General features: G+C 41.9%; 1 protein-coding gene across 1 annotated transcript in view; it reads right to left on the minus strand.

Moving 5' to 3' along the window:
* The window catches only part of tbc1d9 (TBC1 domain family, member 9 (with GRAM domain)), a 32,583-nt gene extending 20,437 nt beyond the window's left edge, over positions 1–12,146 (minus strand). Inside the window, exons 1-2 of the mRNA XM_050044659.1 lie at positions 11,408–12,146; positions 1,055–1,165 (exon numbers count right to left, since the gene is read on the minus strand). Coding sequence (XP_049900616.1) covers positions 1,055–1,165; positions 11,408–11,528 — 232 coding nt within the window. The 5' untranslated portion in view covers positions 11,529–12,146. The remainder of the gene's footprint in view (positions 1–1,054; positions 1,166–11,407) is intronic.
* Between the last annotated feature and the right edge of the window lie 1,511 nt (positions 12,147–13,657).

Consider the following 13,657-nt stretch of genomic DNA (forward strand, 5'->3'; position numbering starts at 1 on the left):
TTCATTTCATGTACACATTTAAAAGGAAACAGCTGAATTAAATGCACGATAGCACTGAACAAAATCATCTTTGCCAGTGTTTTAAAAGTGTTCGACACCACATATAGTAGTAGTACAGCCGTTTGATCCTAACATCACAATCTTATCAAGCAGCATCCTGATTCACTTCTATGCATTCCCAAAGTTTGTGGGTTGCATTTCTGAACTCCCACGTATATGCAAATAAAGCACGACGAGAATCACTGGTTCAGGCATCTCAAATGTTATTATTTTCTTTGTCCTTTCTGATAGTAGACTAATACCATGTAGGTTTTTGGCTAACAAGCAACTTGGGCTTCAGGAAATTGCACTATTCTTACAGTTGTAGACTAAACAAAAGAAAATAATAAGCAAAATAACTGATAATGAAAATAACTGTTAGTTGAAGCCCTGGTTTTATGTTGGAAGCGTAAAATCTTTTCCCCAACATGAAGCTCGGATGATTTCATATTCAATGACAGACTGAAAATGATTAAACAAAAGATTGCTGCCTCTAATCAGGCTGGAGTGTGGCTACATGCTACTTAGCATGCTACTTAGCATGGTTTACTGCCACAGACGGTCTCTCGCTGGAGATAACAAGTAAAGCTTTGTATACATAGAATATGCAGATTACATTATTGTGAGACACTAGCTGATGACATGAAATCATAATGAAACTCCTTCAAGTGATCAGCCGAAAAAAAACACAACATCCACTCATATTTGAGCATCGATCCCTGCACCTGATCCTGTAATCCTGCCCTTTAAAACCACCGGGGCATGATGTAATGTTTGGCATTCAGCAGCTAACATGGGAAAAGGCAGGATGTCTGAGCATGATGTGCTATGTGGTGGCTGGGGGAGGGATGTGCAGGGGGTAGAAACCCAGAGGGGTCTATACTGGAGTAACACACATCTGTGGGTGCAGATAAAAGCACCTGAAATGTTGAAAATGAACAAACTGAATTTTCAAAGTAGACTTGAGGTTAGATTAAGTACATGCATTTAGAGTGAAGAGCTAAAGTGCACATACCATGAGCAATGATCCAGTAAACTAAAGAGTCAGGAGTCTGGTACAGGATCCTATACGGGGCCATCCGAGCACTGGAGTCCAAGACGACATCCAGGGTTCCGACCAGCAAACCTGCAAGAGTCCAAAACACTGTTATTAAAGACTGAAAAACAAATACTTCACACTTCTTCACAGAGGCTAAATAAAGCACCTCTTGTTCTGGATCAAAAACAATAAAAACCTCACACTCTAAAATTAACTGATGACGCAATTTCAGCTGTAAAACCCTCACAGACATGTAACAACCATAAATGACCATGTGAGATGCCTAACAAATAAAGTGCATTAACATTTTTAAATCATTTTGTCACACTGAAGCAGAGGGGAAACCCATGAGATGCTGTGGTTTAAGATTTGAGTATGAAAACATCCTGTGTCTTGGGCATCTCTGCCCTACATTAAATGCATTTGTTTACTTGTCAGACTTGTTAGGCATGTTAGACCCGTGACCTGATTGACTCTGGGACATGATAACTCACAGTGATTTAGTTATTTGAAGCCAGGTGACAAATGACAGCAGATAATGAGTAATGTGAAACTAATCGAAAGGCTGAGAAGGTGATAAAAGATAAAAGTCACCTGAGGAGGATGAATGCGCTTATGATATGAAATAATAAAGAGCTATGTTGCATCTAAAGGTTTAACAGGTGTCAGTGTTTCTCCAGCAAGGAAAACATGAGGCGTGTCCTGAATCCATACTGCATACTGATTTATAACAGGTTTTCTGTGTATAGAAAAATGACTGAATGACTGAAGCATACTCAAAACCAGACAGGCTGCATACTAAACATGCTTGATTTTTTTTTAATGGTGCTGCTAATTCCACAATTCACTGCACAAAGGAACTGGAGGAGCTTCTCACAGCTGGAAAAAAAAATTCATAAATTGTGAGTGGTGGCAAAACCGCTTCAGACAGATCTTGGAAAACAAAAAATAATCAGCGTTAAGAAAATTATTTTGGGGCGTCGGTGGCTTAGTGGATAGAGCAGGCGCCCCATGTACAAGGCTGTCATACCCCCTCTCTCTCCCCCCTTCACGCTTGGCTTTCCTATCAATTAAAAGGCAAAAATGCCCCCCCAAAAAAATTATATAAAAAAAAGAAAATTATTTTGCTCTCTACTTCAAAGTTTTAACTTGAAGGGGCGTTCAACGACATAGATTGATAGATGTCTAAAGTTGCACGTATTGCATAATTTCTTGTTATGGTAAAAAAATTAAAGGGATACTTTGCTGTTGTTTAACCAGCTTTGCATCATTACAATGTGCATAATGTGTGTAAATGAAGTATGGTCAACTTCCCTGCTCAACTCCCAGCTCTTTCCGCTGGCTCATGGGCTGTTCTTAAAACTGCAGATCGCACTTCCACATTTTATATGCCAGCCATCACGGACACAAAGAGTATAGAAGCGGATTGAGAGAGTGCGATGTATCTTTGTCTGTCAAAATCCGTGCTGATCAAATATATACCAAGATTTGGTTGCTGTGTTGCCTGTTTCTCACCCAGAATGTTTTCGGAAACATATTTTAGCTTACTGCAATTTGAGATCATTTGTCACTAGCTGGCTGCTGTATTGTTTCTTGTGGAAAAACCACCAAGCTCGTATTACGTCACCCACCAACATTTTGTATTTTGGTCTGGTGCGGCGCAGTGCATTCTGGTAGTTGCAGGTTCTCTTTCAAACCTCGCTCGGTATCTCACTACGGGAAGCGCCTTCAAGCCTGACCGATCATGGAAGCTCCAATAACACCACGTCTGTCACCAATCATCATCCCCTTTATAAATGCCTGCAGCATCCTGCCAGGCATTCTCGCTCTCTTCCCCGTGAAGATCACGAGAGCTCCTCAGCTGTCCTGACGTCCACATTTTCATTTAACTGTTCTCCAAGGCAGCCATAAAGGTAGTCACCGAACATGGGGATCTGGTGTCAGGATTTTTGCATTGTGTATTTTGTTATGGAATCTTAAAATTCAGTTCAGGTGGATGTTTTCGTGTTATGGGGGACATTTACCTGGTTGTACCATACGGAACAGGCTAATTCATCGAGGTGAGCTGTGTGTCCGTCTTTCTCGCTGCAATTAGCCGTCAAGGTTAATTTTCATTTTCGCTAACGCCAGCATTATTAATGCAAACCACCAGATCCTCTAAAGGGAATGCTGGTGGTGGCTGGGCAAGGACGTGGAGTCCCGCCCTTGCCCAGCCGCTTGTGGACTGGTAGTTGTAGGTTTTCTATCTCTTGAGCAAAAGCAAATGCTACAGTCCTTTCTCTTTTTTCTCTGGCGATGTTGCACAAACTTGAATGAATGACTGACTTTATTTCGAGCAAAAAAACATATAAAAACAAAACAAACAAAACATCAACAGACATGCTCGAAAAGGAGTAGGAAGAAGCGTACACTTATATAACCCTACCTCCCTCTCACTATTCATGTCTACTGCAAAAACAGTATGCCATGGCAATTAGATTATAGTATGGTTTTGGGACACAGTGATGAATGTAAACAATGCAGGTTTCAAAATATTTAAAGATATACACTTTGTACGTGTTTTATGGGGATGGAAATGCATTCAACACACTGCAAGGATTCACACAATGCATGAATATAAACAAGGAAACTTCACAGGATCAATTTAAAGACGTATTAACAGTTACAGCTGAGGACTTGATGGACCGCTCGCAAATGATTCACTCGCTTTTGCAGCTGGTTTATTATAAGATGAGAAACCTTTGACCCTTTACTAATGATTTTATTATCAACTCCACAGCCAAAAAGATTTTCACAACCTGGAAACCAAAAAGCTGTTCTGAATAATGGCTTTTGACTGATCCGAGAGCAGATACAAATTAAAAACCTTTGATACAAGTTGGTAATTAGAAAGTGGCGTCACAGTCACTTGCAATTTAGAAACCTGCAGCGAGCTACTGTAATGTGCAATTGTGATAGCATTTTCCGAGCTGTTGGTTGCTGTGAATATTCTCCTAAGTTCAGAGGAGGTATACGTTCGACTGCCATGAGAGACGGGCTATTTTTGCTCAGCGGCACATCAGGGCAACACTCTGTATGAGTCACACAGAGAGAGAATGAGGAGGAGGAAGGGGAGAGAGGAGAGACAAGCGAGCGAAGCTGAAATGTTTTCTTATTTTCGGAGGAAAACAAGTCTTAAGGACAGACAGGCATCATAAAAAACAAAACCAAAAATACATCAGTGTGGTTTGGACTCACTCATCATCCCTTTGCTCTAATTGTCTGCCATCTATCCTCCTCATGTCCATTCCTCTCTGCCTCTGTCCACATATCTGACATTATTAGTCCTCATCAGTCCCTCTCACCATCAGCAACAATAAAACAACGTGGGCCTCAACAAATAGCTGACAGACCATGATGTCTCAATAACACTACGAGGGTGATTGCCGTGCCAAATGTCATATGTCGAAGGCCTCAAATTAGAGCCACCGCGCACACACAGAATATTCCCTTGTATTTGCATCCACTTAACTGTTTCCACAGGGCTGCAGAAGTCAATCAGCTAAAGTGGAGTCCTAATCACAGTGAAGCTAATGAGATGATTCAGCTTGACACTGGTTAAGTCCCTTCGTGAGAAACAAACAACTGTTGTGAGTGTGAAGACAACTTCCTCTTTCACTGAAGTAAATCACAAGGTTTAAAACAGTCATAACAAAAAGTCAAACAGTTGCTCGCACGTTGACCTCAGAGAAGGCTTTTAACGTGTTAGCTTATTAGCTTTCCTCTGAAAATAGTAAGTGATACAGCACATACAGGTGACTGCTTGCGGTTAAAATACATGAAAAGCGGCTAATTTGGGTTTTAGTTGTACAGCGTGAAATGAAAAGTTGAGCATTCTGCGTGTGAGTTGAGGTTTAACGCAGGAAACGTGGGGGTTATGCAAAAGAAAGGAGACCACTGAAGGTGTGACACCACTTGACATCCACCCTGTCCCACCTCTGATAAGACTGACAAGTGAAACCCCAAACAGACAGAGAGACAGCTGTTTGTTTGCTGTTGTGGATTCAACGTGAGATGTTATTTATTTACAACCGGCAATCCCAGAACAGCACATGCCTGTGCCGCAACATCACACCAAAGCCCATGTGACGGCTTGTTCCAGCTCACACCTCTGCCTTTACAGAGATGATTTCCCTCCACACGCTGAATGAGTGGGTGCACAACCGAAAAAACAAAGAAAACACACAGCTGTAATGGTTACATGTTCCGTCTATTATTTCTGGAGGGTAGAAAAAAAGCTCTCCGTGTGATAAGAACAGGCTTCAAGGCTTCACATCAAATCATGTGATGCTTTTTGCCTCTCTTCTCAGAAGCAAGGACACAATCAGAGCCCCCCATTGTTGAAGCGAAACAAATCACCTTCTCTGAAACATTTCTCACTCAGGAAACCAGACCAACAACATAAGAAAACAGGCGTCTTCTTCTTTGCTTTTGTTTTCGGGTGATTGCTGATGTTTGCATTGAGCACACAAAGGAACACAATCTCCCTCAGACTTCAAATCAATACTGCTTCAGAAACCTGAGACATGCCTGAATCATCATCATTGAGGCTCATGGCCTCCTCATATATGCAATGATGTGTATTTTACAGCTTCTGCACCATTTCTCAACATTTCTCCAACAATGAAAACAAGTCATGAAGTTCAACATAACCGAGTGGCCTAAAACAGGACAGGGTATCTGCCTGACATGACACACTTTCAGCCACATGTACAGTAATCACCAGCTGGATTGTGAAATGTTGTGTTGTACAATGACTCAAATTATTGTGTAATTTTATGCCATAGGTGTCAAGCTGCGGAACAACTGACACGACGGCCTGATTCTGAGGTTATTCACAGTTTGATGAATGCAGGTTTTGTTCTGTCTTATTGTTTCTGCCTCCTCTCTGAGCGAACAGACTAATGATGATCATGTCCACATATAGACAACAAAGGACGCTTGGATGCAAAATTTCAATTTGAAAGCCCCGTCATCTCTACACTGTCCTACAAACCTCTGTGCATGCAAACTCCGTTATTAGATAAGACTCTAAGAGACTGTTAAAAGCTGGTGGGTTATCAGGTTCAATGTGTAATGCAAATTACGTTAAAGATGACACTGAGCAGGTACATCTCATACTGTAGACGTACTTGCAGCTTCACCAGGTAAAATTGTTTTTAACTCAGTTTTTATTTCAGTTTCAGCAACTTATACAATCATATTCATTTTATTGGATATTTTTTTTGTATATTTTTTTCCAGCTGTATCTACATAGTATAAAGCTATTTTAGAAAAGCAGAACAAAATTTGGGAAAATTAGATAATAATATTGTAAGTAATTTAAAAAAATAACTTCGGCTTTAAGGATTGATGTAGTGGCTTGTATGGAGGTGCAAATAAAATAAAAATGATTAATAATACAAAAACCAGAAGAAAAAATAAATAAATAAAATGAAAAGGGAGTTATGTGTGGATGTGTGTAGCAGTATGAGTGTATGTATGCATAAGGAGAGAAGTTGAGTTGGGAAGACAAAGTTAAATGTATAATTCAGAATTCATTGAAGGAATTAGATTACTTTGTTGTATAATATTGCCATGGCAGGGCTCGATCTGTTAATAAATAAATCTTTTTGGAGTCTCAAGAAGTATGTTTTAGATTTCCCATGTCTTCTCAGTCCGTATACTATATGTTGGGGAATCAGGTTTTAACTACTCACTTGCATTTAACTGCTCCTGTTAGCAATATCTGTAAAAGATGCTTTTTTGCTCTTCCTTCAGTGCCTTCCGGTTTTACTCCAAATGGTATTTTTAATGCGTCCTTTCAACGTTCCCTGCAGAGTTTTCTCGTAAACAAACTTAGCTACAGTATGGTCACATTCTTTCAGTCCAACAGATGTTTTGATGTTTTCCCTTTCTCATAAATCATCTGCAAAGATGATAGACATTACCGCCACCATTAATCAGCAGGATAGTATAAATATGTGTACCCCATCACCTGCGCAAAAGACTCAACTAAACAGGAAACCACATGTAGAGACGTTGCTCCATAGCTCTACTACTGGTCCCAATCTCCAAACGGTGCACCTTAAAATCACAACTGAGAGTACAATAGTTTAATATTTAAGGGCTCCAAATGCTCCTCAGAGATGACGCTTTATAAGGTTTATTCATATAAATGGAGTTAATTGGAGTAAACATAAAATTCATGGGGAGTTGACATTTGGAGAATTTTTTAGAAGGTCCTCTGTTTCACTTGTCAGACTCAGGGGTTTTTTGGGGGGAACTTGGACAAATACCCAGACACTGTAATTTCTCCATGTTCAAAACCCAAAGGACCCTTCACCCTTAAGCCTTGTTTATACTCCCGTGAGACATTGTGGTGCAGGCCTCCACAGATGGCGGGCAAGCACAAAGGCGTTTATGGTCAACACGCTGTTTGTTGCAGTGTTGAAATGTCAGGGGGCGTACAAACGAATTATTCTGTAAAGAAGGAAGAAGTCAACCGAGTGTTACCGGCAAAACGGCAAAGACCAAATCTGCAACTCTTCAATGTCGAGAAGGAATTGTAATATTAAAAAAACAACAACTTTCATTCACACGCTTTATCACCTTTAAACAAGGTCTGTTTTTAAAGCATTTAAAAACAAATTTAACGTCTTCCTAAAATCTTGAGACATATTAAATTAACTCATTATTCTACTTCTTAAGTTATTTACTTATGTGGCAGTCATGTCTGCAAAGCAACTTGTGGAGTCTTCACGCTTCACACCAGTGGTTCCCAACGGAGTCCAGATTTCTCCTTAGTCATTAGTTCGAGGTCCACACAGTTTAATATATTCAGCGTCATACTTGTCGCTGGACATGTCATCAAGCTAGTTTGCTCTCTGTCAAGTAGCTGTCTGTTAGTCACGTTCGCGAGTCACTTGTAGTCGATTCAGAACGGACCCACAACCCACTTTTCAACCACAACCCACCAGTTGGGAACCGCTGCTTTACACAAAATGTGTGATGACATTATTTTTGGCTTGTGGACCCTCGCATGGGGGACACTACAGTGTGCACAAACTGCAGCTGTCCATCTCTGTTCATGCAGCCTCTGTGCTGATGTTTCATAGTGATAAATCAATTATGTCTGAAAATCAGAGAGTAGCGGTCTGGTCGAGCACAGCAAGTACACATTTGCCTTTTTTCACCAAAGCTAAGCAGCTCTCTGCCTCTCTGACATCTGAGCTTGAGCCTGGTTAAGATGAACATGCAGATTTGTGCCTGGCTCTGTGAAATGCTGCATCCTTGTGCAGCTGATTGGTTGCCCCTCTCCCTGGAAGACGAGCTTGTGGGCAGTGCCAGTGTCACTGGGCGCCGAGTGCCAACTGGCACACAGTACAAGTCAGCAAGCTCAGCATTTACATAACAATGACATCATCCCCCAGCACCACTTAGCACGCTTTGTGTTGCCAAAGCAAGAACTCACCAGGGACTGAGAAAAAGATGCTGTGGGTCTCATTCTGTATTAATAATATCAAAGAGGGTCATGTCACAAATATCATATTCTAAATGTGTAACCTGTGCATTAAAGGTGGCCGTATGTCAAGTCTGATACCTGACACATTCAGAGCATTAATATAGCAGCAGACCACTTTTTGCTATGTGCAGGTATAGTAAATGGACCTGCACTTCTATAACTCTTTTCTAGTCTTCTGACTATTCAAAGCACTTTTTACACTACGAGCCACATTCACCCAGCCACACACATTCATGGTGGCGGAGGCTACCATACTATACAAGGTGCCACCTGCTATTCAGTTTTTTACATACTCACACAGATGTCAGTGTCTTGGTAGCCTGACCAGCTGTGCGTGCATGTTAGTGCACATATCTCATTGGCTAGCTCATCCCCACTGCTTTGCACAGCGCACACACAGTGTTGACCCCTGATAAAACCGTCCTGATCCACAGAGGCGGAACCAAACAGTGTTGTCGAGGAGTCGCCCACCCTCCGGCTCCCCGACAAATTAACACCATTAGCTCCGTTAGCACTGTTTGTGCTGTTAGCACCATTAGCTGCTAGCCGCCAGCTCAGCCACCTCCATGTTGAGAGCTGTGTGCAAACAATCCTGGCTCTGACTCTGAATCATAGATATGGACTGAATGTCACAGCTCCTTTAAGCCTTTATTAGTCAGACTAGGGTTGGTGACTATGACAATATATACCGTGAGATGAGCATTGTTATATCCCTTTAATATTTCTAGCTGTATTTGGCCTCCATTGGTGTGTAGTCAGACAAGACTTTTGCTTCAATATGATGACGGACTTTAATTTGTAATGTATTTAATCAACTGAATTAACTAAAAACCAATATTCCTGTCTGGTTATCTTATTCATAAAAGGTTCTGTGGTTTCCATCCGCGGGGTCAGGTCTTTCACACGGAGTCGCTAAGTCAATTTAAGCTGTCGCAAGATAAATACCAGAGTGAGAAATAATAAAACAATTAAATTCTAATACACAAAAATATATCTGTTTTGCGATTTTTTTCTCCAATATTTGCTCCTTGATTTAACTTCTCTCTAATTTTATCAGTACTTCTTGTTATAGGGTCACAAGCAGAGATAGATCAATATCATTACACAAAATTAGGAGACTGGTATGATAAGAATTTTTAGCTCCATATCGCCCACTGCTGAGTCAGACTGGTCCTCAGTGGCAGAGATTTGACTCTTATCATAGTTACTGGTGTTAGAGCTCAATGAACTGCGACACTGACTGACACCAAGTGAGAAATTCTCAGCAGGGAACAGAAACTGAGCTGATCAACACTGATTAATCACAGATGCATTGTTTTCACTTCAGTTTTGAGTCAAAAATGCCTTTAAATAACCCTGACTTATATTGCTATAAACACATGAATGGCTGTTCCGAAAACCAGATTACCAACTGAGCAAGAAGGGGGAGGGGTGTGACTTCAGGGGGACCACCACAGGCCCCAAAATGCTTCCCTGTGTGGAAGTTGGTTTGTGATAGTTTAATTATTGTGAATTTGCTTTGGAATATGACATGATCTTGCAGACCACATGTCAAATACAGCATTAAGCCCTTCATTATTCAAACCAGTGGTTCCCAAATGGTCCAGCCATGGGGTCCAGATTTCTCTCTAGTCATTAGTTCAAGGTCCACACAGTTTAATATATTCAGCGTCATACTTGCGTTCGGCCATGTCGTCGGGCTACTGTGTTGTCTCTGTCAAGAAGCTGCCGTAAGTCACTTACTCTACAGCAGGAAATGGGACTACAAAATAAAAGCTCAATGCCAAAAATTTGCTGTACTTAAAGATAAAATGTGTTTTTTAGGAACTTGGCACGTTTGAAAGTCACTTGTGGTCCATTCAGAATGAACCTGCGACCCATTTTTGGACCGCAAACCACCAGTTGGGAACCACTGATTTTAACTGATATAGGGGCCCAGCAGCTACATGCTATATGTATCAGTATAACTATCTTGACGATGTTAAACAACCTCTCATCTGTTAAATTTGAGGAAGTGCCACACTTTGTTTTAAACTCCTGCCTGCTGAATCCAGGTCAAGGAATGAACCACATTTTAACATTCAGAGTGAAAACAGGAAAGCAGTCTGTTAAAATGTGAACCTCAACCTGTCCCTCCTCCTCCTCCCCCTACTCTTCCTCATGCTCCTGCTGCTGCTTGACCCATTTTGGGTAGAATAAGCAAGCAAAGAGGAGGAGGAGTGAGAGAAGGAAGAAGGGGAATGATTCAGCATGAACAAGCAAACACACCATGTCTCAAATAGATGCAGTGTTGTTGCTGAGACTCCACAGCCATTAGCAGCTGCTCAAGGACGGCTACTAGAACTACTATTGTTTGCATTGATGTAATGGTTGAAATCTAATTTCTCTTGCAGACAGGAACAGCCTGTCTTTTTTACAGGATAGTAAACTGTAATGTGACCTAACTTCTGGAGCAATTGTGCGATAGGATAGCAGATGTGCTGGACTTTGTCCCTTACTGTCTTGGTCAAAGGTTTATCCTTCATTAAAGCAGGCTGACCAGAGTGTGATTGAATCAATTAGTGGAGGAAATACCAGCACTTAACTCTTGACATGCAGGTGAAAGGCCACCTGTGACAGCTGATCATGTGATCCTCCTCACATTATGCTGTCCATGTGTTTCCTTAACTCAGAGACTCCACCTGACATCATGTACTGTCACTCAATCAGCTGTCACCATCTATAGCCTCTACATTTAGACAATAAATTTCCTTTTGTTATCGATCCATGATAATAATAGGACTCACCGGCCAGACCTCCGCCTCCATCCCCGTGGCCCTTCCGTTTCTGAAGGATGAAATATGGATTTGCCCTCTCGGTGATCCATAACGCGCCCGCCAGTAACACATCTTCGGGACTGACCCACATAATTCTCCTGGTTTTTAAGGGAACATTGAACAAAGAGGACTGCCTGCTGCTCCGTGTGACTGTGTCCAGCAGCGATAATTAAATTATTAAACACAGATGTAGGCCTGCTCTCCTCCTCGACCCTTCAAATGTATGTCTACTACTCAATGTCCGAGCGAAACTAAGACGCGCATGCAAAGTGTTGCTATAATTAAACCCAGCGAGGCACGGATCGGATCGGATCGGCCTGCAATGTAGAAGTCCAACACCAAATTTCCTGCACGCAAACCCTCCTCTTGCAGCACCGGTGTGCAGCACAGGCTCGTAAATAAATGAATCTCTTGGAGGTTTCGCAGGCAGCCTGGCTCGGTTTGCTGCCGCACAGCAGCGCAGTGTTGGATCAGTCTTTGTTGTCCATGCTCCGAGGCAGGTGCGATCCCGTCAGCGCCGATGTTTGCGTCGTTTAGCGGAGAAAACCTCGTTGCAACAGATCTAAATAAACAGTAAACAGTCTCTAGGCTCTCCCAGCTGCGATGCCAGTCCGTGTACTGAAGCAGAAAGACGATACTTGAACTGTAAACCCGACAGTAGCGAAGCAGTCTTCTCCTCCTCGTCCTCTTTCTGCGCTGTAGCGCAGCCGCTGCCGCACGCAAAATAAAGCAGCGCGTCACGGACTGGCCATGACGCGACGTCAGCGTGCAGGAGGAGGAGGCACATGATGAAATAATGAATGTATTAATGAGTTTAGAAAAAAATACACTGTTTAAAAACTACTACACAACTTTTCATCTTTACAGTCTGTGGTTAAAACAGTAATAAACTCAAGTTATCCACATTTTTATTCTAACACGAATCTTGACTTTTGTGTCCGGTTAGGCTGCGAACTCCCTCAATATAATCAATTTATTTTTGTTTACAGACATGACAGGTTTGTTTACCTATTGATGAGCAGTAATCAAAGGTCTACCCACTGTTTCCAGTGACAATGTCACTAACCTCATGAGCTGTGGGCTACTGTAAATCTGTAAACATGGCTGTTGGAAACTCGTGAGATGTGAATCACAAACATTTCCTCTGTTCTGTTTCTAGTAAGTCCTCTGAATAACCCCCAGGGCCAGATTTACCTGGCTAACCTGCTAACCTGCCAGCCCCAAATCCCCCTAATACACACATTTCCCAACACATTTTACCCAAAGTGAGAGTCACAGAAACAAATAATTTCTATGCTGCATTAGTAACCTGCCCTAAACTTGCTTTTTATCACTTTGTTGGTGGAGTTAGTGGAGTGGTGTGGTGTAGGGTATACGCAGCTATACAGGGTGTACTCACTGCTTTTTTCTGACTGTTCACAGTATGCCCACCTGTCAGCCAAACAGCCACTGGAATATATAGGAGAGTATACCCACTTCCTCCTCAGTTACCTACATGGGCGCATTATGGGGAAATGGGCCCCTGGGCACAGATATGCAAAAGGCCCCACCACTTCTACACAGAAGCAAGACACTTTGCGCTTTGTATGTTTTGTGTCTCCTCGTGGTAGTTTTGTGACTCTTTGTAGTTGTTTGTGTCTGTTTGAGGTCATTTATGGTCTTTTTGTGTCTGTGTTTTTAGTCATATTATTTCTCTTTGTCACTCATTTGCATAGTTTTTGTGGTCTTTTTGAGTCTCTTCCAGGTCGGTAACAAGGAGTTTAAAAAGAGGAGAAGTCATGGCACCGTATTGCCTTACATCACCGTGGTACAACACATGCAGTAAAATCTGGTCTGCACTTGCCAAAAGGTTCAATAGCTGGTGCACTATCATAGAACATGGGGGTGATTGATTCATTTCACTGTGGCGTCTGCAATCTGAAATATATTTACACAGATATAACCACTGCGACAATACCATGGGCAGGCGACCTGTCCAGGGTGTCTCGCAAAGTGTCAGCTGGGATAGGTTCCAGCCCCCCCAACCCCTAACAGGATAAGCGGTTGTGGAAAATGAATGAATTAATGAATGAATTATGGAAAAACATCCTGCTTTCTATATGAATATGTTCTACTGTATATCGGCCGCCATCCACTGGAGTGTATCCAAAAATGTTCTGTCAGGCCAAATGCACCTAAAGGAGCTGAAAATAGCACACCCAAAAGAGCACCTGAGTGGAC

Source organism: Epinephelus moara, chromosome 5 (assembly GCF_006386435.1).
Source record: "Epinephelus moara isolate mb chromosome 5, YSFRI_EMoa_1.0, whole genome shotgun sequence".
NCBI lineage: Eukaryota > Metazoa > Chordata > Actinopteri > Perciformes > Serranidae > Epinephelus > Epinephelus moara.